Source organism: Hesperophylax consimilis, chromosome 23, assembly GCF_061612785.1.
Source record: "Hesperophylax consimilis isolate HC1 chromosome 23, BYU_Hcon_1.0, whole genome shotgun sequence".
Taxonomy (NCBI): domain Eukaryota; kingdom Metazoa; phylum Arthropoda; class Insecta; order Trichoptera; family Limnephilidae; genus Hesperophylax; species Hesperophylax consimilis.
In genome coordinates, this window is record NC_142858.1 from 29,648,322 (window position 1) to 29,673,985 (window position 25,664).

At 36.6% G+C, this 25,664-nt stretch overlaps 1 protein-coding gene across 5 annotated transcripts in view; it reads right to left on the bottom strand.

Moving 5' to 3' along the window:
• Positions 1-17,324: 17,324 nt before the first annotated feature.
• Positions 17,325-25,664, bottom strand: part of Pdp1 (PAR bZIP family member Pdp1) — a 162,216-nt gene continuing 153,876 nt past the window's right edge. For all 5 annotated transcript variants that reach the window (XM_089645989.1, XM_089645991.1, XM_089645988.1 and 2 more), the window contains exon 6: positions 17,325-25,340. In XM_089645989.1, the coding sequence (XP_089502115.1) occupies positions 25,254-25,340 (87 nt within the window). In that variant the 3' untranslated portion in view covers positions 17,325-25,253. The remainder of the gene's footprint in view (positions 25,341-25,664) is intronic.

A 25,664-nucleotide genomic window follows, 5' to 3' on the forward strand; every position in this document is an offset into this window, starting at 1 on the left:
ACCACCATTCAGAATTGAAACGTTGCTCCAAATGGCTTTAGCCGTGTTTAGTGACTAGATCTGAATAGCCAGGTACTTCCCCACCTTCCTCTTTCCCTTCCCTACTTACCTTCATAATAATAATAATAATAATAATTGGATAATTTGTAGAGCGCCGTTTTTGTGAAAAATCACCTCAAGGGCGCTGTACAGTTTATTTCCTAGGATCTACATTTGTTATTTAGACCAACTGTGCCAGCACGAGGTTCGTCATCCGTTCAGGTATGTGTCTGCCGCCAATATAGCGCTGACATGTGTCTGCTGCCAATAAAGAGCGCCGACACAACATCCTCACATAGACAACAAACCTTGGCAGCACCGCTGTGACGCTCGACAAAGACAGAAGATGGAGACTCTGCTGCAAGAGTCCTAGGTAGCGAAGGAACTGTACCAGCTGCTGCAGGGAGAGAGACTACGCCGTCCACCAACTGTGCCAGCACGAGGCTCGTCATCCGCTCAGGCATGTGTCCGCCGCTAATATAGCGCTGACATGTGTCTGCTGCCAATAAAGAGCGCCGACACAACATCCTCACATAGACAAAAGACCTTGGCAGCACCGCTGTGCAAAATCACCTCATCCTAGTCTACCCTAGTCTCTCCAGTCACCTCCCAGCCTTTCATGCCACCTAGTGCATCCTCTCGACCCTTTCAGACTCCTTCCTGGCTCCAATACCTAAATAAAATCCAGCAAAAAAAATAAAAAAAATTTAATTCTTTCTATTGTCGTGATCCGACGATTTCACACCTCTGTCTCAGACCCTTAGGGCTCGCTTATCGCAGGCTATCATAAACAAAATCTTGAACTAAAGTCAAAGTGAAGTTTATGTGTGTCATCTGTAACAAAATACATAAACAAAAACAGAAAATAAAAACAAAAACTTTAAAACAAAATATGGCTTATCTGTCCTCCAGGCAGACATCCTCGGTTGAAAAGGTCCTGTGACGGACGTACTGCTCCGGGCTCGGCCGCAGTCACCCACGTTAGGATTATAAGATAAATATAGAATTGTGGAATAAAATTAAATGAATCCTAACTGTCCTAAAGAAATAAAATTGTATGAAATGTATGTAATAATGTAAAGATGTAAATGTATGAAGCAATGTAAAATGAGAATGTAAACAATAAATGAAACGTCGGAGCTTGGATAGAGGTATACGGGCAGAGAAGTATTGTTAGAGCTGGTACAATCATGAGAGCATTTTAATTCGGGCACGATTATTAGAGTCGTGCTTATACGAGAGGGAACGTTCGGCCCCGGCCCGAAGCAAGGGGCCGTGCGCCGTCGTAGCGTGCGAGGTGATTCGCCGTCAGAACGTTCCCCAAGCGCGATTCTGAGGATCGTGTCTGAACAAAAAGAGGCCGTGGTCGCGTTCGACCACGAGCCCGAAATTACCGGCCGAGAGGCGGTAGCCAACCCGGCGGCGAGCCGCGGGCGCGCCACAAACACGGGCTTCGATTCCAGGAATCAAAGAGAAAGCGGGCCCGTGTGAGCGTCGCTCAGCCAGCGAAGGCCGCCGGGGTCCTATAAAACGGGCAACAGTCCCTTGAAAAGTTAGATATCCAGCAACCACCACCAGCTCTACACTTCTCTCTGCTCTGCCTTCTACCTCGCTCCGACTTCTGACTCTACTCGCCTTCTCTTCTTCTTCTGACCCTCGCCTCACCCCGGACCTCTCTGCCCCTACGACCAGACCCGGATTCTACAAGCAAGGACGAGTATCAGCATCGGACCAGCTACAACGGCTACAGAGACGCCCCGCTCGACGCCCCGACGCCACTGAAGGAAGACGCCTTCTGCCCCCACGGATTGGGATCACCGGCCCTATTTGCAGTCTTGTGTGTCACACACTTCTGTCTGGCACATAAGTGGTCCTTCGCCGCCGGATCTCTCCGTGGAAGATGTCACCTTCACTGCGCTCTGGGAAAAACAGCGCTGACGGGGACTCATCGCAAGGAAGCGATGATCCCACACCAACCGGGGCGGCCGCAGCCGCGCCCCCCGGACTCCGGCCTACCGCCCCCCTGGCCCCCTCTGACCCCCAAGCGGACCTTCTGGCTGGCCCCTCCGACGCGTCACCACCACAGACGCCCCCTGCCATGGCCGACGCCTCGTCGAGAAGCGAAGCTTCGAGCGAGGACACGCTCCGGCAGGTGCAGCTCGAGCTACGAGCTGAGAGGCGGCGCAACCAGAAGCTGCAGGAGGACAGCGCCCGACAGATTGCCGAATTGATCGCCACGCTGAAGGGCCTCCCGCGGACCGCTTCCCCTGCAGCCTGGCAACCGGAGACGCACGCCCCAGCTCCACGGGCGGAGTACCCGACGACGGCGGCGCCATCTAGCGGCTTCGGGCGAGATCCGGACTACGCAGCGGAGACGCGCGCCCCAGCTCCACACCGCTGCGCCGCGTCCTGGCTACTCAGCGGAGACGCACACCACTGCGCCGCGTCCTGGCTACTCAGCGGAGGCGCACACCACTGCGCCGCGTCCTGGCTACTCAGCGGAGGCGCACACCACTGCGCCGCGCCCTGGCTACTCAGCGGAGACACACACCGCTGCGCCGCGCCCGGGCTACTCAGCGGAGACGCACACCACTGCGCCGCGTCCTGGCTACTCAGCGGAGACGCACACCACTGCGCCGCGTCCTGGCTACCCAGCGGAGACGCACACCACTGCGCCGCAGCTGGGTTACGGACCGACGCCCCCGGGCGCGCCTCGGACCTACGCAGCGGAGGCGCAAACCACTGGCCATGCAGTGAGGGCTCAAACCGGGACGGACAACCAGGCGGCGCATCCACTCACGGACGGCGCTTCCCCAGGCGTCGCGACGCTGCGAGGTGGACCGGAGCCGCAGTATGGCTATCCCGGTGTGACCCGCGGGCCCGCCCAGTTCCCAGCATTTCCCCCGAGTGCAGACTCGCCACCGCAGCCCCACGTGGACGGATACGGGGCGTTCAACCGCGCAGACGAGGCAGCGAGGCAGACGCGGGACTGGGTGAACCAGGGGAGTGTCCCCCTCGCCCAGGTGACGGCCATGTTTGCCGACGCCCTCCGGCAGTCCCAGGCCGGCGGTACACCCCGCTCCCACCCCGAGGATGAGCGGATGGCGTCGCTTATCGCCCGGCAGTCCAGCGCCAAGGACCTGCCGCCTTACGCTGGCGACGCCATAGAGTGGCAGGCCTGGAAGGCACAGTTCCTGCAGTCGACGGCTACCTGCGGGATGACGGCGGCCGAGAATTTGATGCGGCTGCAGCGTGCCCTGGAGGGAAAGGCGCGCGAAGCCGTCAGCCCTCTCCTACTGGACCCGGCGCAGGTGCCGGAAATTATGGACGTCCTGGAGCACCGCTTCGGGGGCGCGCACTCCATCGCCACTGTCATGTTTGACAAAATAAGGCGGCTGACTCGGCTGCCGGAGGATGCGTCTACCGAAGCTCTGGTAGAGTTCTCCGGGGCGGTACAGAACGTGGTCGCCTCACTGGGAAATCTGAGGAGCGACTACCTCTCCAACCCCGCCCTACTCAGCGAGATCGCGTCGAAGATGCCTCTCGCCCTCCGCCTCTCATGGTTGGACAGGGTGGCCGACCAGGCCCAGGCCGCCACCGTGGTGCAGCTCGCCGGGTTCCTGAAGCGACTGACCAACGCGGTGCCGCGGTCGGGCCTCACCGATAGCGGCCGAGCAGCGCGTCCGAGCATGGCCGAGCATCCGCGGGCCGCCCGCCCGCACCGCGACAACGTTTTCGTTACCGACGAGCGGCCGGAACCCCGCAGTGAAGTGAAGTGCACACTGTGCAAAGACGCTACGCACAAGTTATTCCGGTGCCCCAAGTTCGCGAGTGAAACAGTGGGTGCGCGATGGGAGTTGGTGAAAGGGGCCCGGATATGTTTTAAGTGCTTGGACGGTGTGCACCAAACTAAAACGTGTAAATACCGAGTCAACTGCGGGGTGGGAACGTGCCGGGTTCCCCACCATCGCCTACTGCACGACGCCGCTTACGCTCGCGGCCCCGAGGCGCAGACAGTGACAAACACCTGGGACCAATCGGGAAAGGTGCTGCTTAAAGTGTTACCTGTGACATTGTGCGGCCCCGGGGGCCAAGTGACCGTGCACGCGCTGCTCGACGAGGGCTCGACGGTGACCCTCGTTGACGCCGAAGTGGCAGACATTGTTGGGGCCGCGGGGCCGATCCGCGGCCTGCGCATTCACGGCGCCAACATGTGTTCGTCGGATGCCAAGTCGCAGCGGGTCAAGTTGTCAGTGCGCGGTGACGGCTGTGAATACGCGATGGTGGCTCACACAGTGTCCGACCTAGACCTCCCGCGACAAACAGTGGCCGGCCGCCGGCAAGTGAAACCACGGCTATTAATCGGCCAGGACAATGTTCATTTGATCGTGTCACGGGAGGTCCAAGAAGAGGATTAGAGACACGTTAGGATTATAAGATAAATATAGAATTGTGGAATAAAATTAAATGAATCCTAACTGTCCTAAAGAAATAAAATTGTATGAAATGTATGTAATAATGTAAAGATGTAAATGTATGAAGCAATGTAAAATGAGAATGTAAACAATAAATGAAACGTCGGAGCTTGGATAGAGGTATACGGGCAGAGAAGTATTGCTAGAGCTGGTACAATCATGAGAGCATTTTAATTCGGGCACGATTATTAGAGTCGTGCTTATACGAGAGGGAACGTTCGGCCCCGGCCCGAAGCAAGGGGCCGTGCGCCGTCGTAGCGTGCGAGGTGATTCGCCGTCAGAACGTTCCCCAAGCGCGATTCTGAGGATCGTGTCTGAACAAAAAGAGGCCGTGGTCGCGTTCGACCACGAGCCCGAAATTACCGGCCGAGAGGCGGTAGCCAACCCGGCGGCGAGCCGCGGGCGCGCCACAAACACTGGCTTCGATTCCAGGAATCAAAGAGAAAGCGGGCCCGTGTGAGCGTCGCTCAGCCAGCGAAGGCCGCCGGGGTCCTATAAAACGGGCAACAGTCCCTTGAAAAGTTAGATATCCAGCAACCACCACCAGCTCTACACTTCTCTCTGCTCTGCCTTCTACCTCGCTCCGACTTCTGACTCTACTCGCCTTCTCTTCTTCTTCTGACCCTCGCCTCACCCCGGACCTCTCTGCCCCTACGACCAGACCCGGATTCTACAAGCAAGGACGAGTATCAGCATCGGACCAGCTACAACGGCTACAGAGACGCCCCGCTCGACGCCCCGACGCCACTGAAGGAAGACGCCTTCTGCCCCCACGGATTGGGATCACCGGCCCTATTTGCAGTCTTGTGTGTCACACACTTCTGTCTGGCACAGGTCCCGTAAATCCCGACACCACTTGACACTTGAGTCAGGTATAAAATCTTCGACTGCACTGAGAATCTTTGTTCTAGGTTCACTTTCAAAATTTAATCGGTTTAAAATGCTATAATAATTGCAAATTCCGGCTAAACGGTAGAAGTTACGCGCATTTCGTGAAATAAGAAGGTAAGCACTATATAAAACACGGATGCTGAACATTTTTCAGCGATCTCTTAACAAGGGAAACCTTCTGAAAGGATTAAACAAACTGGAGCGGTTAAAACACGTCCGCTCTCGTAAATTGTTTCCCCTCGCCTCACAACATCCCCCAATTGGGGATGCCATAGTCTCACTGGCTCCAGACGGGAGCAGTTGGGACTCTTGTGAGGTATTCACTATAAAAAAAATAAAATAAAAACTTGTTTAAATTATGAAAACATCGACCTAGAGACCACAACAATAATTGCTAATTTTATAGATTTGTGGAGTTTTCGTAAACCGTTCCATATATTTTTTAATGTAAATGCAACAGCCTTATTAACTGGTAGTTCCGTGAACAGTTTAAAGAGGAGGTTCGGCCTAGCGGAATAAAAAGGTACTATCAAACACGGCTACCATCTTGACCCGGACACACACGGTGAAAAATGAATATTGCGGTCCAAATGATGAATTAACAGGTTTCACGATACAATTTTAATAAATTACGATTATATTATAAGGATGTATATTCTCCTTACACTCCAACCTTCGTTTATTCTCTCTACACGCCCAAACCATCTAAGCGTCCCTTTCTTAAACTCACTAATTACGCTTACATCAGCATTGCATTCTTTGCGAATCTCCACATTTCTCACACGATCATACGTGGTTTTACCACACACATGCCTCAGGGATTTCATTTCTACAGCATTCGGTCTGTTTTCGTCCTTCTTCTGCCAGTTCCATGCCTCACAGCCATACATCAGAGTAGGTACCAGTATTGTGGACTTCTACCTTCACTAATTCTACAAACTTTTATATATCCCGTGATTTTAAATGGGTCTGTGCTATAAATTAGGAATATGATATTATTATTATGAAAACGCCCTAACCCACTTACGAGTGTTTGGAAATCCGTGCAATCATAATGAATTTCGCAATAACATCGCGGATCGTGGCAAATAGTGTTTCCTTTGTTGTGCAATTATAGCCTATCAACAAAAGGACGGTTGTATGAAATAAATATGTAGTACAATCTATTTCAGTGATAAGCAACTCATAAATTAAAGCAACGCAAAATAAATTATCTAAACATTTGAGGTAAATAATAGTCTACGTGTTCTGTTGTTTTATGAAAGGATTTAGCGGAAACGTTAGTATTTCATCAAAGCCACTCAAAATAATATATTTCTTAAAATAATTTATTTTTAAAACGACAGATTTTTGTTGTTCGAACCTAATTGTATTTAAGTATTTTTGCCTATTTAAATAAAATTAATATTTAAATTCACCTTTCATTTCTCAATAATTTTTCAATGATGGCCAAGTTGAAGGGTGAAAGCCAGAAAAAATGGAAAAAAAAACCTAATTGTAGATTTTTTCATGCTTGTTCTTTGCATTTTGAAGGATTTCTGTTTTATAAAAAACCAAAAGCTTTTTTTTCTAAATAAGTAACAACAGAGAGTTTTGACATTTCTTATTTAATACTAGCTACACCCCGTAACGCGTTGCTGTGGTGAAAATAGAGAAACAATAGTGCGTGTTGCTTTTACGTCCAACAGATTGCGTTTTTCATAAAAGCATGTTTTTCCAACGGATTACGCTGTTTTTTAAAAAAACATGTTTTTTTACCTGCCACAGGTGACATCTAAATATATGTATATAAAAACACACGCGTATTCAAAATTTCAAAGCAATCGGTGAAGAAATTTCGAAGAATTAAGATTTTGAACAAACGAACATTCACATTTTTATTTATATGGATAGATATATTTATTAAAATACGAATGGGTTTCGCGTTAAACTTTTGTCAGTATATTTTGAGTCAGCCGCTGAAAATTTCAAGTATTATTTATATTTTCATTAATATTTCAGAATGATAAAAATCAACAGCATTTATTATTTTAGCCTAGGATATATAAAATATATTAAGGTTTAAAAAATATAAATAGGTTTTCGAAACCACTTGATGCAAAGTTAACCAAGCGAACAAATTGAAAATAGATAAAATAACCGGTTCTCCGGTTAAAAAAGGTTGATCACCACTGGTCTAGTTCCTTACTTCGGAATAACACCCGCAGGTTTTTAATGCGGCTTTTTCTATTAAATATGCAAATGTACATGCATATATCTAAAAGGAGTAAAACGATAAATAAATAAAAGTATAAACTTGTTTAACTCCTTTATGCAAATTATATAATAATGAAACTACAAAGTATTTGTTGAACCCAATGATATTTTTATATGTACTTATAGAGTGGAACACACTCTCAGTATCGCCTCGGTGTAAGACTACCATTCAGAATTGAAACGTTGCTTAAAATGGCTTTTGCCGTGTTTGGTGAGCAGATCTGAATCTCCTTACCCTCACTATTACCTTCAGCCTCACAGCATACCACAATTGGGGTTGCCATAGTCTCACTGGTTCCAGGGGGTTGGGAGCAGTTCAGACTCTCGTTTGGTTTATCATGTAATATTAATATTAAAAAAAATAAAGTTATTTATACTAAAAGCACAGCTAAACAGTACCTATAACAGAAAATAGCAGGACACACCGTTCTAGTACCTACCCTGATGTATGGCAGTGAGGCACAGAACTGGCAGAGGTAGGATGAAAGTCGACTGAATGCTGTAGACATTAGATCAGTACACAATAGTGTAGTCAAACCATGAATTATCATCAAGTATGGGAAAACGCGATTTAAGCATAATAATAGATTAAGAAGAGGGTCCTTAGAAGGTTTGGAATTTTTTTATTGTGCATTACAGATTGATGTAATCCTATTACAATACACATGAAATATAATGTAGAGCGAATGAACGAAGAAAGGAGTGGAATGAGAATTTAATAATATATGACACGAATGTGAACGGTAGAAGAAATCGGGGCCGCCCAGGAAGGCATGGCACGATCAAGTGAACCAAATACAAGAGTCAGAATAACAGAAGAGGGTGTATGAAACCATGACATATATGAATGTAAAGCAAGGAGTGTATTGTATACCACGAACGAGTTATAGTTAGTTCTGTTTTTTTTTAAATAGTGTACGACAACATAAAGCGAAATGTGCGGAAAAGTCTCATAAATTTGAACAGAAGTTGCAGCACTCCATTTTGTGATATTATCACACAGCTAGAAAGAGCAAAGAGGAAAGCATTATTCCCTTGAATAAACATTACGCGATGTATCTCTAACGACTCATCATTGATAATTTTGTTTAGTAGATAGTAGATAAAGTGAAACCCTACAATGTTGACGCTAGTGTTGGACAAAATCTAAATATTCGATTTAGAAATATTATAATAATCGAAATATTGTAATAATCGGAATATTGTAATAATCGAAATATTGTAATAATCGAAATATTGTAATAATCGAATATTCCACTATGATTAATGAAAAACTTGGAGCGGAAATTAACCCACTTCAATAATGCATTTTATCAACTTTTGGTGGCAATCACACACACACACATATATGGTCATCTATAAATAATGTACGCATTTGACGATGACATTACAACAGTTAATATATGTCGATCTTATCCAATCGAGATTTGGCTCCCCTAGGTAGGATGTTTAAATCTATCACCAATCGAATACCTAAAGAAAAATATGTTTATAATTTGGAAACACACCTCGATTATGCACACGTCGATGGGTAGGTACTTTAAAACAAAAATACATTATTTGGTAACGTTATGTAAATAAGTGATACATTGCTTAGACATGAATTATGTAAGTTCTGAGTTCCCACCACTAGAAGTAAATGTCTATGGGATGGATTATCAGTATTTTTTGGTAATAATGTCAGTTGGTTATCTTGTCAGGGTTCCTACCAGAGAACAACCTGATGGATGTAAATATCTATCTGAGAAAGGAAATTTGAGCTCGAAATACCTTCGTTGTGCTTTGGGGGTTGCACATACATTGTACTACTAATACTTAGGTATCTAGTACCTACGTCAAATCGTCACTTTGTTTATATTATACCTAACATATCTCAGATTTTTTAATTCGATATGAACCTCAATCAAACGTTGGGAATGTCAGCCCGAGCAGCAAAATTATGCTCCCGTATAATTTGAAATATAAAATATAATCGAAAAATAATTATTGGAAATACAAATATAATTTGTGATTGTATAGAACAAAAACCGCCAAATAGTTAACCACCAACACCAATTGATAAAAATAATATTTTTTTATGTTAAACAAAAAAAGTGAAATGACAAAGAACTTTTTAATGCGTTTTTCTGAAAAGTTGTAAACACAGTTTACAAGAAGAAGAAAGCATCGGTATGCGTTTTAAAAAACTTAACAGTAAAATTTTAATATGTTTATTAATTTGCATATGTCCATTTGTAAAATCTAAATCCGAAAGAATATTTCATCGAACTCAAAAAATAATATTTCAATTTGGATACGTTCAAAAAACGCAAATTCATTTGGAATTTCAAGCGGGAACAATATGTCGATCTTTAGTGACATGAAATGCTTTTGTCAAGCCCCGATGGGTTAACTTAATAACAAAGTTATATAAGAAATTACGTTTTCTGCTAGAATAGAAACTATAACAACAAAACGTTAAATATATCTACCCTCTATTACAATGAAAGAATGAAAAGTTTTGAAGGGAAGGGAATGGGTAAGTTCGGGCGATCATGCGCCATGGAAATCCGAATCCGCCTCGGAGCGGGACTTACAGCTTACGAACTTGGTTCCATTACATATGATTATGTAAACACCCTGCGACTCGTTAGGAACGCGGTTCGCAAGGATCCACACACAATTGACAATAAATCACATTAGGTGCTCAATGTTACTGCATGGATGAGTCCCGTTTATAATACACATTACAATGACATCTTACAAGTTACATAAAACGATAATGACCGACGCGTCATCGAGATTTAAGATTGTTAGGCATCGAATGCATCACGACGATATTGATTAAATATTATTTTTTAAATACGTTTATGTCGTTACATAACTTTATATTTTAGTGGTGGGAGGGAGATTAATTCGGAACATTCACAGTTTGGAATAGCTCGAAGAGATCTGAAAGGGAAGCTGCACGGGTCACGTGATGCGTTGGGAATTCTGTTTCATGCAAGTTAGTTAGAAACGCGGCATAAAAGATTCTTGTTCTATAAAACTTTACAAATTCGATGACGATGCAAAATTATATAACATTGTCATGTAACTTCGAACCAAAAAATAAATTTAAGTTTTTATTACATTTTTAAGACATTTCCTACCGTGTTTCACAACTATTTTTTGCAATAGATTGGCGAGTTAGGTAGGTCCCTAGTTCGTAGCCAACTTATTGCAATGTAATTTAAAACATCACTAGTTTTGAATAAATACATAGATCCCGATAAGGCACGTACATAGATAAATCAGTAATCATTTTAATATATGACATTGTTATTTAAGAGTTGACAGTGACCCTATGACATTGCTGATATTCAATAAAGTATTGTACTAATGTACTTGCCCTGTTTGCTATATTCACGCGGTTTATATAACAAGTGGAGTGAGTAAATTAGATTAATTAAAATAATTAATTAAAAGTGATGTCTCCACATCGCAAACTAAAGAAGAACTTATGTTTGGTGAACAGCAGAGGTTTACAGAAATATCGTTATTGAAGTTCGTAATATCGAGGCAAGTCATATAAAAACCGTGTTCTCGTTTCCAGTTCCAAGTGGCTTATATAATTTGAATTATGTAACTTTAAATTACTATCACAATCAAGTAATGGGAAGTTATATCAAGGTCTGGGCCGAGATTCGTATTTTTCCCCCAATTTGCATTTATTCCAGAAATGACAAATTAAAATGACGCAAAAGCGCGGGAAACGTGGCAAAGGGCACATGTTTACAGACAACGTCTATTTCTGTATCATAACAAATTATCAAAATAAACGTCAAAATGTCAGATAACTAAATATTGCATGTAATACCGGTCGCGTAATATTCCCCAAAATTTGAACAATTTATAAATTACATAACAAATAAAAGGTACCGAGTTATTCTCAAAAACTAGGATGTGTGCACATAAATATTAAATATATCTTACCAAGTCTCTTAACGTTCGTAATAAACAGTTTATAACTTTTTTAAATATGAACTGACTCGATTACTACACAATACGTTCCCGACGTATGCTCTTTGTCCGGTTGACAGAAGCGTGAATTTGAAGTTTCAAACACTACACACGCCGACGTTGTTGCTTACATAAACATCAACGCCTGAATTACAAATCTTTTGACAGCCAACCAGCGCTCAGACAGCGACATCTCCCGAAGAAACTGTTTTCGTATTAATACTGACATCTAGCGATAAACTGCGCAGGTAAATATTCATTTCATTACAAGTTGCTTCAATTTTCCGTAGATGTCACCAGCGTCATTTTCCAAAATATTCTCTTTTTTCTTTAAATACATTTAAATGCATCTTTATATCCACAATGTACTGCATACATTTATTTAAAGTTTTTTTTGTTTAAATTCTTGCTGTCTCTGAATCATTTAAAATATGCCCTACCATAGAAGACTATATAAAAGACCAGGAGCGGATCTAAGACTCATAAGGCAGTCAGCAAATATAATCAAGGGGCTGTTGGGGATATGTGGTTGGTGGAGGGAGTGGAATATGAATTACTATATACACAAACACACTGACGATAATTTTTGTGGAAGCGTAAACCAATATATTCTTACAATTAATATTTTTTTAAAGTCAGTATTTCAACGACATCCAGTATTCTATTATTTTTAACGTAATTTTCTTAATCCTTAGTATTTTTAAATAAAAATATTTAATGTTTTTTAAAACTGAATACTTTAAAACATATCAGTTTAACCGGCTATTAGCTGAGTGGACAAAGAGTCGGATAGTCGGATTCCCACCCAAGCATCGCGAGTTCAAATCACTGCTAACTAAGTCCCTCATCATTGCACCAACAACATTATCAGCTTACATAAAAATGTAACATTTTGGCACCTAGCCGGTAGAAAATTTGATATTTTATTTTGCGAGTCCTGTGTTCCTCAATGTGGACCGTTGTCATAACATCCCCAAAGATGACATGTATAAAATTATGTATTTTAAAAAATTTTTTGCGAATACCTATCGCATACATTGATGTATTATACATATTTAGTATATTTAGTATATTTAGTCTATGATCGCATAATAATAATTGCGAATATTCCTAATTCATCAATAACCTCGGAACTTGTGGAACCATTGCATCCCCAACTGAAGTAAGTGACGACAGCGAAAGGAGTTATAACTCTCACAAAGAAATGGAAAAGCGTTGCAGGCGAAATTTTTTAATAATTAAAATAATTTTTTAATAATAATAATAATAGTGAGAAAATCACCTCATGCACGGTATCTGCAATGGAGGTACCTACGTGTTGTGGGAGAAGAGAGCGGAAAATGAATTATTACATCCACAAATACCCAGAAAAATGGCAGCAGGTGTTTGTTTCGTATCCCAACAATATTTAGGCAAAAATATTTCAGCATTTTCTTAAATGGAGCAGGTTTTCAGTTCTAGACATCTGGTTTCAGTTTTAGATAAGCCTTAACATTTGGTACTTATCCTTACAAACATCACATGTGACTCCAAAGCCTGGCTTAGAGAGTTTTTGTAGTATCGTTTAAAACTGGAAGCCTTTAAAAGACATCAGCTGACTGGCTAGTAGCCGAGTGTACGTATGCTTTGGATTCCCACCCAGAATGAATAAGGTAGGTACTGATCGTCATAATTGTAATAATATTATATATATATTTTTTATTTTTTTATATTTTATTTTTTTTAAATTTTACATCTATATAATATTTTCAGTGTTCACATAATTATTTATATTTGTACATGATATATTTCAAACTTATAACTATAATATGTTGTGTGTAAGGTAGGTTTGAGAAGGTGAAACTGTATGTGAGTAATATTGTATGCTTCGTGAACACCTCACTAGGAGAACCTGTGCTGAGGTGTTTACGTGGTTATGTATAGGTGTGACAAGTATTTATGTGTTATAGAAGAAAGTTTTTATTTTTTATAAGTTTTAATTATAATTTTTTTTTTTTGGTTTTTGTAAATTGAATATTCATAATAAATATGTGAAAAAAAATTTAATATATATTAACATATATCTGAACAGTCGGATACTTCCCTACTTTTCTCTTCTCCATCTGCTTTCCCTCCCCACTCACTTTAGCCTTATGACATGGCCCAAATTTTAAATCTTGTAAGTTGGGCCTTTAGTATGTATGTTATTTGTTTTTGGGGTGTTATGCCGTGTTGCGCTAACTCCTTCTTTAGCCAACGTTTCGGACAACATTGCAGTGTCCATCATCGGGGCAGATGTGTTATCTGAAACATTGGCTAAAGAAGGAGTTAGCGCAACACGGCATAACACCCCAAAAACAAATAACAAAAATACTTTTGGCCGTGAAAATCTTAAATCATATTTGATGTATGTTATTTATTTATTATAAGATTTATTACCAACCTTTTGCGCTTTTACAATAAGATTATAAATTAAATTAAAAGCAACAGTAACATAAACTTAACTAACTTTTAACTTATCATCAAAAATAACTACAATAAAACATAAATCATATTTATTAATACACAATTAAAGCATGAAATACAATATACCTATTTGGTAAGTTAATAACACGCTTCCTGAAAAACCCTTCAAATATACATATGTATTTATTTAAATTTTTGTTAAAATGTTATATTGTTTAATTTATTATTATTATTATTTACTGAGGAGGCAGCATTCTGCTGATGCGCTCATATATGATTTTAAAAAAATTTAACAATTTTTTTTAAATAAGTTAATCCTTTCTTCTCTCTCTAAATAAGAATCTATTCAACTCTTAAATTAGTTAATATTAGCAGCATCGATGACACTGGTGGAAATTTGTTCCATGCATCCACTCTGTTTTATGAATCACAAAGGGTGTTTTATTAATTTTGTTTCAGTGTCCACTGAGATTTATATTTTTGTTGGTGGTGAAGATTTCCTGGATTCCAGGGCAATTATAGTTCCCAGATAAAAATTTAAAAGTCTCAATCAAGTCACCACTTTCTCTTCTTTCTTTTAACGTTCGTAATCGTACTTCCTTGAGTCTATCTTTTAATCATCTCTATTTGATCAAAATCTTTGGAAAAATTTGGAGTCCATATTTGGAAAGCATATTCCAGGAGAGGTTGCACATGTTATATGTTTAGTATATTTTTAATATTAAGTCCGGTGTTAGGTCAAGGAAGGCTTTCCTGATTACATATATATGTTATCGAGTTCGCTCTTTTGACATTCCCAGAGATATGAGGTTGCCATTTTTAAATTAATAAATGTGGAAATAACACAAACTGACCAAACAAAATTCAAAAAGAAACAAACACTTAGGACGGGTTGTTTCGGAGAATTTGAACAATTCATCAAATTTCAACGTTCGTTTTCAGGCTCTGTGAAAGTTTTATTGAAGTTCTGTTATTATATTATTATAAGCTAGTTGCTTTACAAAACTGAAATATAAACAGAACTTGAAAATATCTTTCACAGAACTTGAAAACGAACATTGAAATTTGATGAATTGTTCAAATTCTTCGAAACAACCCGTCCTTAGTTTTAAACCACTTTATTTTGAGGTATATTCGTCGACCGGTTTCGATTGGACTCAATCTTCTTCAGGACAATAAAATATAATACTAAATTATAAAACAGAGCAAGGTATAAGGTAAACATAAAAGAAAGAGAAAGTATGTAGTAGAGGGAGAGAACATCAGAGACTGGTTGGTGGAGGGGGAGGGGGAGGGGAGGGGTTGGGGGAGGACCAAAGGAAGGGTGGGGGTTACGGGTTAGGTTGGAGCAAGGAAATTTCCTTTTATTATATTTCCTTTTATTTATTATATTGTCCTGAAGAAGATTGAATCCAATCGAAACTGGTCGACGAATATACCTCAAAATAAAGTGGTTTAAAACTAAGTGTTTGTTTCATTTTGTATAATGTCAAGCCACAAAGTGTTTGCTTTCTTCGATAATTTAAACAAAATTCATTTGTGCACAACGGGATTTGAACCTGCCACCTCCGAATTCACCAACCACAGAGCATAAAAAATTTTAAAAAAAAATCAGCAGAACAAGTTGAATTACCTTAATTTACCATGTCTAAACTTTTTAAAATAGCCCGTAGATTTATTTTTGCTGATGATACTGCACTAGTTGTCTCTAATGAAAACCCTGAAATAGCTATTCAAGAATTACAAATTGACTTTAACGAGCTACTTAAATGGTCTCATGATGTAGGATTAATTATTAATGTCAAAAAAACTAAATGCATGTATATAAGATCACCGAGCTTGAAAATGTGGAACTTACCTAAAATAACTGCACATAATTTTGATTGTATACATAAAAAAATGGATAATATTTGCTGCTGTGAAAAAATTGATTTTGCAAACGAATATACTTACCTTGGCATAATCGTAGACAATAACTTTAAATGGGACAAAAGTGTGATCAAAATTTGTAACCAGCTCCGATGTTTGGCGAGTAATTTTTATAAATTAATATTTGTATTGCCTCGATGTACTCTCAAACTTATATATCATTCTATGGTCGAATCAATACTTAGATATGGAATTCGAACTTGGGGACACTCGAGTAATATTAATATTAAATACATTCAAAATCTACAAACTGCTATAATTAAAAAAATTGTTAAACCTAGCATTTACAAACAAAGAAACAACTTAAAATTACTGTATGGCTCTGAGGGCCTACTCCCAATTAAAGGGCTTCTCTGGTTTATTATAATTATGGATAATGCGGGAGAAAATGCGTACAAAAAGCCATTGGTGCATAGTCACAAAACAAGATTTACTGAAAAAAAAGGCCTAAAAATTCCACTAATATCAAATAAGTATGGTAGCAGAACACTTGACTATTTGATACCTGTGATTTATAACAAATTTAACGAAAACTTTAACTTGAAAAATAATGAGGAACCTTGCCCTAAACTGACAAAAAAGTGGTTAATAAATGAACAAAACGTTTATCTATCCTAAACATTATATTTGGTATTTATATTTAAACTTAAGCTAATGTGTATTATGTTATAACATTAAATGGTAGAACCTACAGACAAGCTGATTGTCACAGCTTTGTGGGACTACCCATATCTTATATTGTATAAAATGTAACTATATTAAATTTAATAAATAAATAAATAAAAAATAAAAAAAAAACCTAAAACTTTGGTATGTGGAAAACTTCGTATCAACCTGTAACTATGCAAAATATAAATAATGTTTCTAAACCGTTGCCTTTTTTTATATAGTATCAAAGTAGAATATCCGGTAGAATGCCGTAGGGAATTGCTTTTCGTAGAATAAACTTTTTTGTAACATGAACCAGATTGTGGAACGAATTTTATTTCTGTTCAGTCAACAATATATTATTTGAAAGTGTTAACTTTTGGGATTCCAGGTAAAAAGTTATTCAGGAGTTTCTCATCTTATTTGTAAATGCATATAGTTTGGGATGGATAAACATATTTTTTATTAAATTTCATTATGCATTACTCGTACTGAATTCTGCCTGTAGTTAATAATAATATTTGGCTAATTTATATAGCGCCATTTTCGTGAGAAATCACCTCAAGGGCGCTGTACAAATATATTTCTTAAATAATATAGAGAGGTTCTATAAATACTATTAAAATAACACCATTATTTATTAACTTTATTAACCACAAATACAACATTAACATTCTTAAAAATATACACAGCAAAAAAAATAGCAACTTTTTTTATAATTTCAATACCTACATATTACGTAATAATGTTTTTACAGTTTTTTGTTTATTTTTGACAAAATTTATGTGATTTTGTTTATAAGCAATTGTTGAATTACTGCATAACCATAAATATTTATGAACGTAATAATTTAACACTAAATTGTCTTTTTGTAACAAAATTCTAGTACAAATGCTTATTTAATCCCTGAAAGCAGATGCAATACATTCCTGTGCACAAAATATAATACATAACATAACACAGGAAAACTCCGAACAAACTATGCGTCTGACCTTTCAACTATTGTGTATTAGGATCTATGGGGAAAGAGAGAGTCACCCCGTCCTATTAGCTTCCATAATGGTTTTAATTGATTTAATGCTAATAATTACATTCATTATTTTGTCAAAAGTTTTCAAGCATACTCTAATAGATTATTATTTTTTCTGAAAGATTTAAAAAAAATTACATGCTGTAGTTAAAAACGTTATGATGAATTTATCTTGTAATACCTCGATTATGAACTTTGCTCTGCTATATGAACAGAACTCATTAGGTAATCTTTGCTGAATTTTACCAAATCTTGTAATTATTTCGAAACTTAAGAAGTAGGTTTGACATTATTGTTTATTTTTGTACATCCATCATACCTATAATGTAACTTATACAGGGATTTTTTTATAAAAATAAACATTTTTTTATGTTTATAACAATATTTGAAATATTATAATAGTTTTAAATCAATTATATAGAAGACAATAAACTTGGATGGTTACATTGTTAACCGAACAATTCAATGGATTTTAAAAAAATTCCTTTTTGCAATTTGTTTATCATTCTCAAATAAATTGGGACAATTATGTCAATTATAATCATATGAAATTATTAATATTTGTGTTATTTCAAACTCAGTAGTTAGGCACTGACAGTGATTTTTTTTAGTAGAAAAGCATATTGGCTATTAGCTTCGTCCAAATCTTCTAAACAACACATGTGAGTAGTTAAGTTTATTAATAAATACTTGAATATTGATGGGAAACAATATTATGACAGTCACTTTATTTTGCCCGTTTGACGGCTTAATTATTTGTTTGCTAATTGGGAACAGCTCACTGCATTGTGTGAAGTGTGTGGTGGAAGCTATTGGATATCAAATCACATAATGTTATGAATATTATGTTGTTTGTGTGTTTCTATTTAGAATTTATTATTTAAAGGGTATGTAGGACAAGCGGGTTTCACAAAAAAATAAAATAACATCATGTAATATTTGAGCATTAGAATACTCTCTCCGAGCACAGTTTTTCAAATGCAGTCAACATCTGATTCAGGGTGATTTTAAAGAAGAAAGTGCTTCAATTATAATGCTTCAAAATCTATTCATTTTTGTCTGTGTTATTCGATTTTCCTAAAGGGAATAAGCATATTATACTCTGCTTTTATTTGGGATCCTATTTTTCAAAAGATGAACTAGATCTGAACTAAGAGATTTACGTAAAGCAATCTTTACTAATCTTAAGGTTGAAATGCTGAACATCAAAGAGACATTGCGTTTGTGTAATTGTTTTCTTCAAAATCAGACTGCACTAACATTGCCACGGTGTATTGTCATGACTTCTCCTCGTGTCAAGGGAATTGCCGGCTTTGTGCTTTGCAATTAAATACAATTCTTTCCCTACAAAGTGTATTTCTTTTAAAATTTGGTGAGTATTCAGCGAGGCATTACATTTTAAATAATAATTATTAGAATTGTGCTTCTAATCATTTTATCAATGAAGAAATGGTAATATTAGATTGTTGCCTATGTGTTAACTTTATTTGATACTTTAATAATAGTTAACATTTGTCTAGGTGGCAAATCATTTTCATGAAATATGTGCCAAAGTTTTATCAAACTGTTTTAAACTAGTTTTAGTTTAAGCGTTAGGACTACAATACATAAGAGGGATGCGTATATATGTAGGACCCTTTGGAAATATACACAGTACGAGGCAATCTTTCATTTCTGTAATTCTAACGGAAATTATCATTATGATGTGTTTAGTACTTAAATCGTTGCCATAACATATTAAACAACTCATTCCTTATTGTGGCACCTGTGTTTGACTTATCTTATGATTAAACCGTCATTGCATTTAATAATGGAGTAAATAAAACTTAAGTTCTCAGAATTAATAATATTTTTATTTAAATAAAATAACAGATTTTGAAGTTAAATGACATCAACAGTATGTGAAAAATATTTATCCCCTCACAAAATTTTTGTATGGCATTTTGGGTCATGGGCAGTGAAATATGCGTAAACAAAGAAAATACACATAATTTATGAAAAGCAACATGTCATGTTGAAATGTAGATACCCAAATGCCACTGTACGGAATGAGTTTCTTCGTTGCAGCCAGCTTTAGATTACCAAATATCTTTCTTTCTTCCTTTTAACATTCAACACAGAAATTGTTCCAACTTGTTTTCAGGTATAATAAGCAATAAGGTACAGTTATTAAAGAATTTAGCGGTATCGACAACATGTTAACTAGAAAGCCTACAAAAATACATTTACTTCACGAGTGGTCAAATTCGTCTGGTAACCACCTGAACAAAATATTCAACGATAAACTAAAGTACAACAGAAAAAAACAACTTAAAACTATCTTTATTTGAAATAAACTTGTTTAAATAATCAATAAAACTATTTTAATATCTATAATAATACTCCTTTAAACATATTCGAAATAAAGATATATTGTATGCAAAGATCAATAAGAAGTTTTAAATTAATCACTGACGTAACTAATAAAAGATACAGTATCATAAATATTCAATACAGGGTATCGTACACAACCAATGAAGGGTAATATGTATATCCAATGCAGTTATTATTACGTATAACCGATATGGGGTATCATACGTAACCTCTACTGGTTATGTTTACCCGCATCGGTTATAACCAGTAAGGAATATCATACATAACCGGTATTGGGTATCATACATAGCTTCTACTGGTTATTTTTATCCGCATTGGATATAAGATAATATGTATAACCAGTAAAGTATATCTTACATAACCTCTACTGGTTATATTTACTCGCATTGGTTAAAGTATATATATATAACCAGTAAAGGATATCATGTATCGGGTATCGTAAATAACCAGTATGAAGAATCATACAATTATTGGTAGCAAAAGGTTTGGACTCATTAGAATAATATTAAAACAATAAATTACTGTAAGTATGATAGAATTATATAGCTTTTCACAAACTAAAACAAATCTTTTGAGTGCGTGTGTTAAGCCATCTTTAACAGTTTTGTATTTGTGTAATAAAATGAATCGTTGTGTAAGATGTGTCAATTTATGTAATAATATCATATTTAAATAAATTTTTTAAGACTGGCATAATGTTATATACATTATTCATGAGATTTTTCATGGTTATTTTGAGGCATATTTTTTAAAGCTGTGTTCAATAAAATATTCATTCTTTATCAACGAAATACTATTTATTTATGGTTTAGAACACATCACACAAATCTATAAAAACATGCAACAATACACTTATGAATCACAAATAACTATTATTAAAAATTGTGTTAGATTTTCTGAAATGGATTTAAAATGTTAAAGTCGGTGTTGTGAATTTATCAAAAACATTACTGAAAATAAACATCAATTACACGTCTTTAATAACATCAGCTGGTTGAGATGTGACACAAGGGAACCATCTTTATGGCTTTTACTACCAATTCATAATTTTCCTGCTATCTACCAATTTAAAATATAAATTACTATAAGCTTCACAACAATATATATGTAATCATTATTATGAATGCAAAAAGTTGTCAGTGAAATAAATATTGTTTTTTTAGCAGAGGTATTCAAATAACTAACTTTTTTTAAATAGATAACGTAAAAATATTTTGAAAGACTACAACATAAATAGTAAACAAATGGAAAATAGTTTTTTTACATAAAAAGAATACATAAACAAATTATAAACTTTAACATCTACGTTAACATACATTACATGTAACAATATATTCTGAATTATCACACCTAATTACCATACATTTGTATGAACCACTTCAAGCTAAAATACATTCTACTGAAACATATCCTTTTTTAAGTCTTTGATTCATAACAGGATATTTTAATATTTTATAGTATTTGTGGTAGAGTTGGGAATTCGAATTTCATTTATGTAAATTCTATATACTTGTATAAACAAAGACTTTAAAATAAATATATTATTATAATGGTAACTACAAAAATTTTATTGCTTAAGAAAGTCACTATTATCAAAAATAAAAATAAATCCGGTTGAAATAGATAATTTTTACGGTTTATAAATTCTATCAAATTCAAACAAATTTACATTGCGTACTTTTCTAATTTAAATTATTTCTAAAAGCAATTTTGAAAATATTATTAAAGACAGTTCAAGCTAATGGTATACTAAATTTTTATCATGATAGAATAAATATATATTAATTTAAGTGTCATAGAGAAGAGAATAATTTAATCCAGCGAAATTATAAGACAAGGTAAACGTTTCCCATTTCAAACCCATGACAGTAATAAGCCTGTTGTATGACATCTTCCAAAAGTTTAAGTACCCTGAATATTACACCAATCGATTCTCTTCATCTGTTAGCAAGATGTACATAACCTTTTTATCAGCGCTCGTTGCATTCCGCCGCACATTGTTCCAACTCTCTTTTCAATTATCTTGAGTAAATAATGTATTCATTGATCAACATGGAACATCATTAATAGAAAAAATATTATATTATATAAACACAAAACTTAACAGGTCCAACATTATAAGATTGCACTTTGTTTGCTTGTTTGTTTGTTAGCAACTCTCGGAGTACAAGAGATTGCCTAGTAGTCTGCCATGCTGAAGCCATGTCTGGCTACTAGCGATACTGCACAACACAGCGTGCCTGATACTCCGTTTCTCAAAGTGCAACTGTTCAACATTATTACTTACAACTAATTACATCTACGTAAATGTTACTACTTATTATTTGTTAACAAATGTTTTGCTATTCCGCTATATCATATTATGTACATTAAGCTGCCAAACAAACAACAACCTGCCAGCTGGAGGTAACGAAATGGTAACTATGTGAACAACTTTAACATTTTAATAACATTACTATTCATGTAATATGAAATTGAGTTTGTATAATTTATATAAATTCAATTGTTTATTCTAATTAAAAATAATTTAACCTTTTTTTATAAAATATATTGCAGTTTTAACCCATCAGCATATGAATAAATTACTGTATTATAATATTCTTTTGACAAGTTGCTGATCTCCCCTAGCGGAGGGAGTTGGCCTAAACGGCCGCGGTGTCGCACAGCAACACATTCAATTGGCAGCCTGACGATGCGATGGGTTGATGAGCAAAATATAATGCTTACATATTGGCGGGATAAGAGTTCAAATCTAAATCGTTAAGTACAGGCATCTACATGTTATTTGCTGTCAAATAAAGAAATCTACAATACCTATATCAACGGCACCTCGAGCTCCAATACGCACACCAGTTCACTCAGCGGATCAAGTTTGGAACAGAATATATTATTTTACCAAAATTTGTTTTTACATAGGTATTTGTACATATATTTATGTACCTATGCATGTCAATAAATATTTTCTCTCTCCTAAGCCACTGTTGATTTATACAATTCATCGCTCCAATCTATGAGCATATATCATAGAGTCCTCAACTCTAAGTTTCCTTCTTCAAATTTAGGAATCATAAAACAGTTGGATGAATGACACTCAATTGTTCGTTTCCCCAACAGGGAATAGAGGTACTTTATGCAAGTTAACGCTCAATCTCAAACACTTCTTTCTTATTATCATGGATTGAACAATTACATTTTTGTCTATGTGTTGTTCTATAATAAATTATTACATAGTGCAACCGCAATAAAAAATCTCGGCAAAGGACTATTGACAGCTTTTTAATAACAATAAAATTTAAAATTATTAACACTGATAAAATGATAATAATTTATAAATTGTTAATAGGATTTTATTGTGTGTACGTTTTGAATGAATCAAAACCAAAAATATGAATGCTAATAAACCATAATGGACTGCAAATACCAGAGGTTTTCCGTTGCTTATTACAAGTGACAAGTGACATGTATCATTACTGCCTGTGGTGTAAGTGGCATTAGTATTAATTAACCCATAATGGACTGCAAATACCACAGGTTTTCAGTTGCTTATTACAAGTTACAAGTGACATGTATCATTACTGCCTGTGGTGTAAGTGGCATTAGTATTAATTAACCCACAATAGACTGCAAATACCAGAGGTTTTCCGTTGCTTATTACAAGTGACAAGTGACATGTATCATTACTGCCTGTGGTGTAAGTGGCATAAGTATTAATTAACCCATAATGGACTGCAAATACCACAGGTTTTCAGTTGCTTATTACAAGTGACCTGTGGTGTAAGTGGCATTAGCATTAACATGATAAACACAATCATCCATTGTATGTTTAAGATTGCACTCAATTTTATACAGGTATAAAACGAATTACCATAATAATATTTTTTATGCAACAAGTTTCAATGACAAATAATAATAAATATTGATATTACACATGGTAAAAATAACACTTGACTTCTGTGTACACTGCCAATATCTCACAGGAAGATATTTTTGTTAAATTTACACTGAAAATGGTAAAAACTCAACATTTTTATAATATTAGACTTTTAAAGTACCCTTACCTATAAAAAAATGGTTTGTAATCATCAGAAATCACCACACCTATACTAGGTATGATGCTTATTTTGGTGTGTGGAACGTTGAAATAAGAATTATAATAATTGAAAGTAAAACCGTAATTTAAAAAATGTATATATTTAATCAGTTTTTGTCACTGGTTAGCTTCATTAAAAAATCTTAAACCGACAGCTATCATTAGTTACACGATATTGCTAGCGAACTAATTGACATAGGTACTTAAGTTTTTTTTTTTTTTTTTAATATTTATCACAATTTTTTTTTATAATACATATAATTGCCAAAATTAATTGAGCATGAACCTCTGTCAAAAGAGAATTCAAGTTTCCAGAATATAACGACTAATATAATGATTTTACAGTACATATTTCTAATAATATTATGTTGAATCGTACCAAGTTCTTTAACAAAAGATGGAGTAAGTCTTCTGGTCCGACAGCTCTGGGGATTTTAGAATTGAGCGAATGTGAGATATCGACAGCCTACTGCACAAAGTCACGTCACATTACATAAAGTACTCAGTCTTTTCTACTTAGAAATGTCATTCATAATAGACAATTTTATGTAGGTACAAACATTAATTTTAGTACATGAATTTCAAGCATTTTGAATATTTTTACAGCAACCTGAAGATAATTAAAAAGAACTTACAAATTTGGTATAAATCACAATAGCAAGAATAATTTAGCCCAAATTTGAGATATACATCTGATATCTTCTACAAGCAAGGCCTGCAGCTCTATTGAAATGTCATAATATATAATATAAAGAAGTGATTGTTATTGTCCTGAATGGAGCGATACTGAAAACAATACAGATTATTTGAAGAATAAGGTAAATAATGTCTCAACAGATTGCTGTATAAAGAAAGTTAAAGGCAACATGACTTATGGTGTTTTATATAATATTATAAAATAATCAGTAGGTATAAATACACAATGAAAGTTGTGGCTAAAGTAACAATCAATAATTTACGGCAATCTGACTGTATTCACTTATGATTTAACCACTATTGTCATCATAGGCCACCACAGTGTCGTGTAGAATATAGTCTTTATCTATGAGGCGTGCAAAAAGTGCATAATTGTTGTGGACATGGTTGCGGTCACAACTTACATGTCTGTTAATTTGGATAATTTTTCCCGCAAACAGTTGTTCTCCTTTTTTAGGTGTTCCAGCTCCTGCCGTAGACACATATTCTGCAAACATAACACAGATTACTTAACAACAGAGATGTGCTTTATTTCAAATAAATCCATTTCAAATGGAAATGCAAAATGGGTATTTTCCATTTTGCATTTTAAATGCTTTTCTAAAAACCATTTTGCATTTTGCATTTTCAAATGGAAAAGTTTTGACTCATTTCCATTTTGCATTTCAAATGGTTTTGGGTACCCATTTTGCACATCTCTGCTTAGCAAGCGTTTATGCACTGAACTGAATCATAGCATATTTCTGATTATTCTGCTTGGCAAATGTATGTTATTTTGTGTCTTGGTGGTTATCAATCTATAGCACATTAA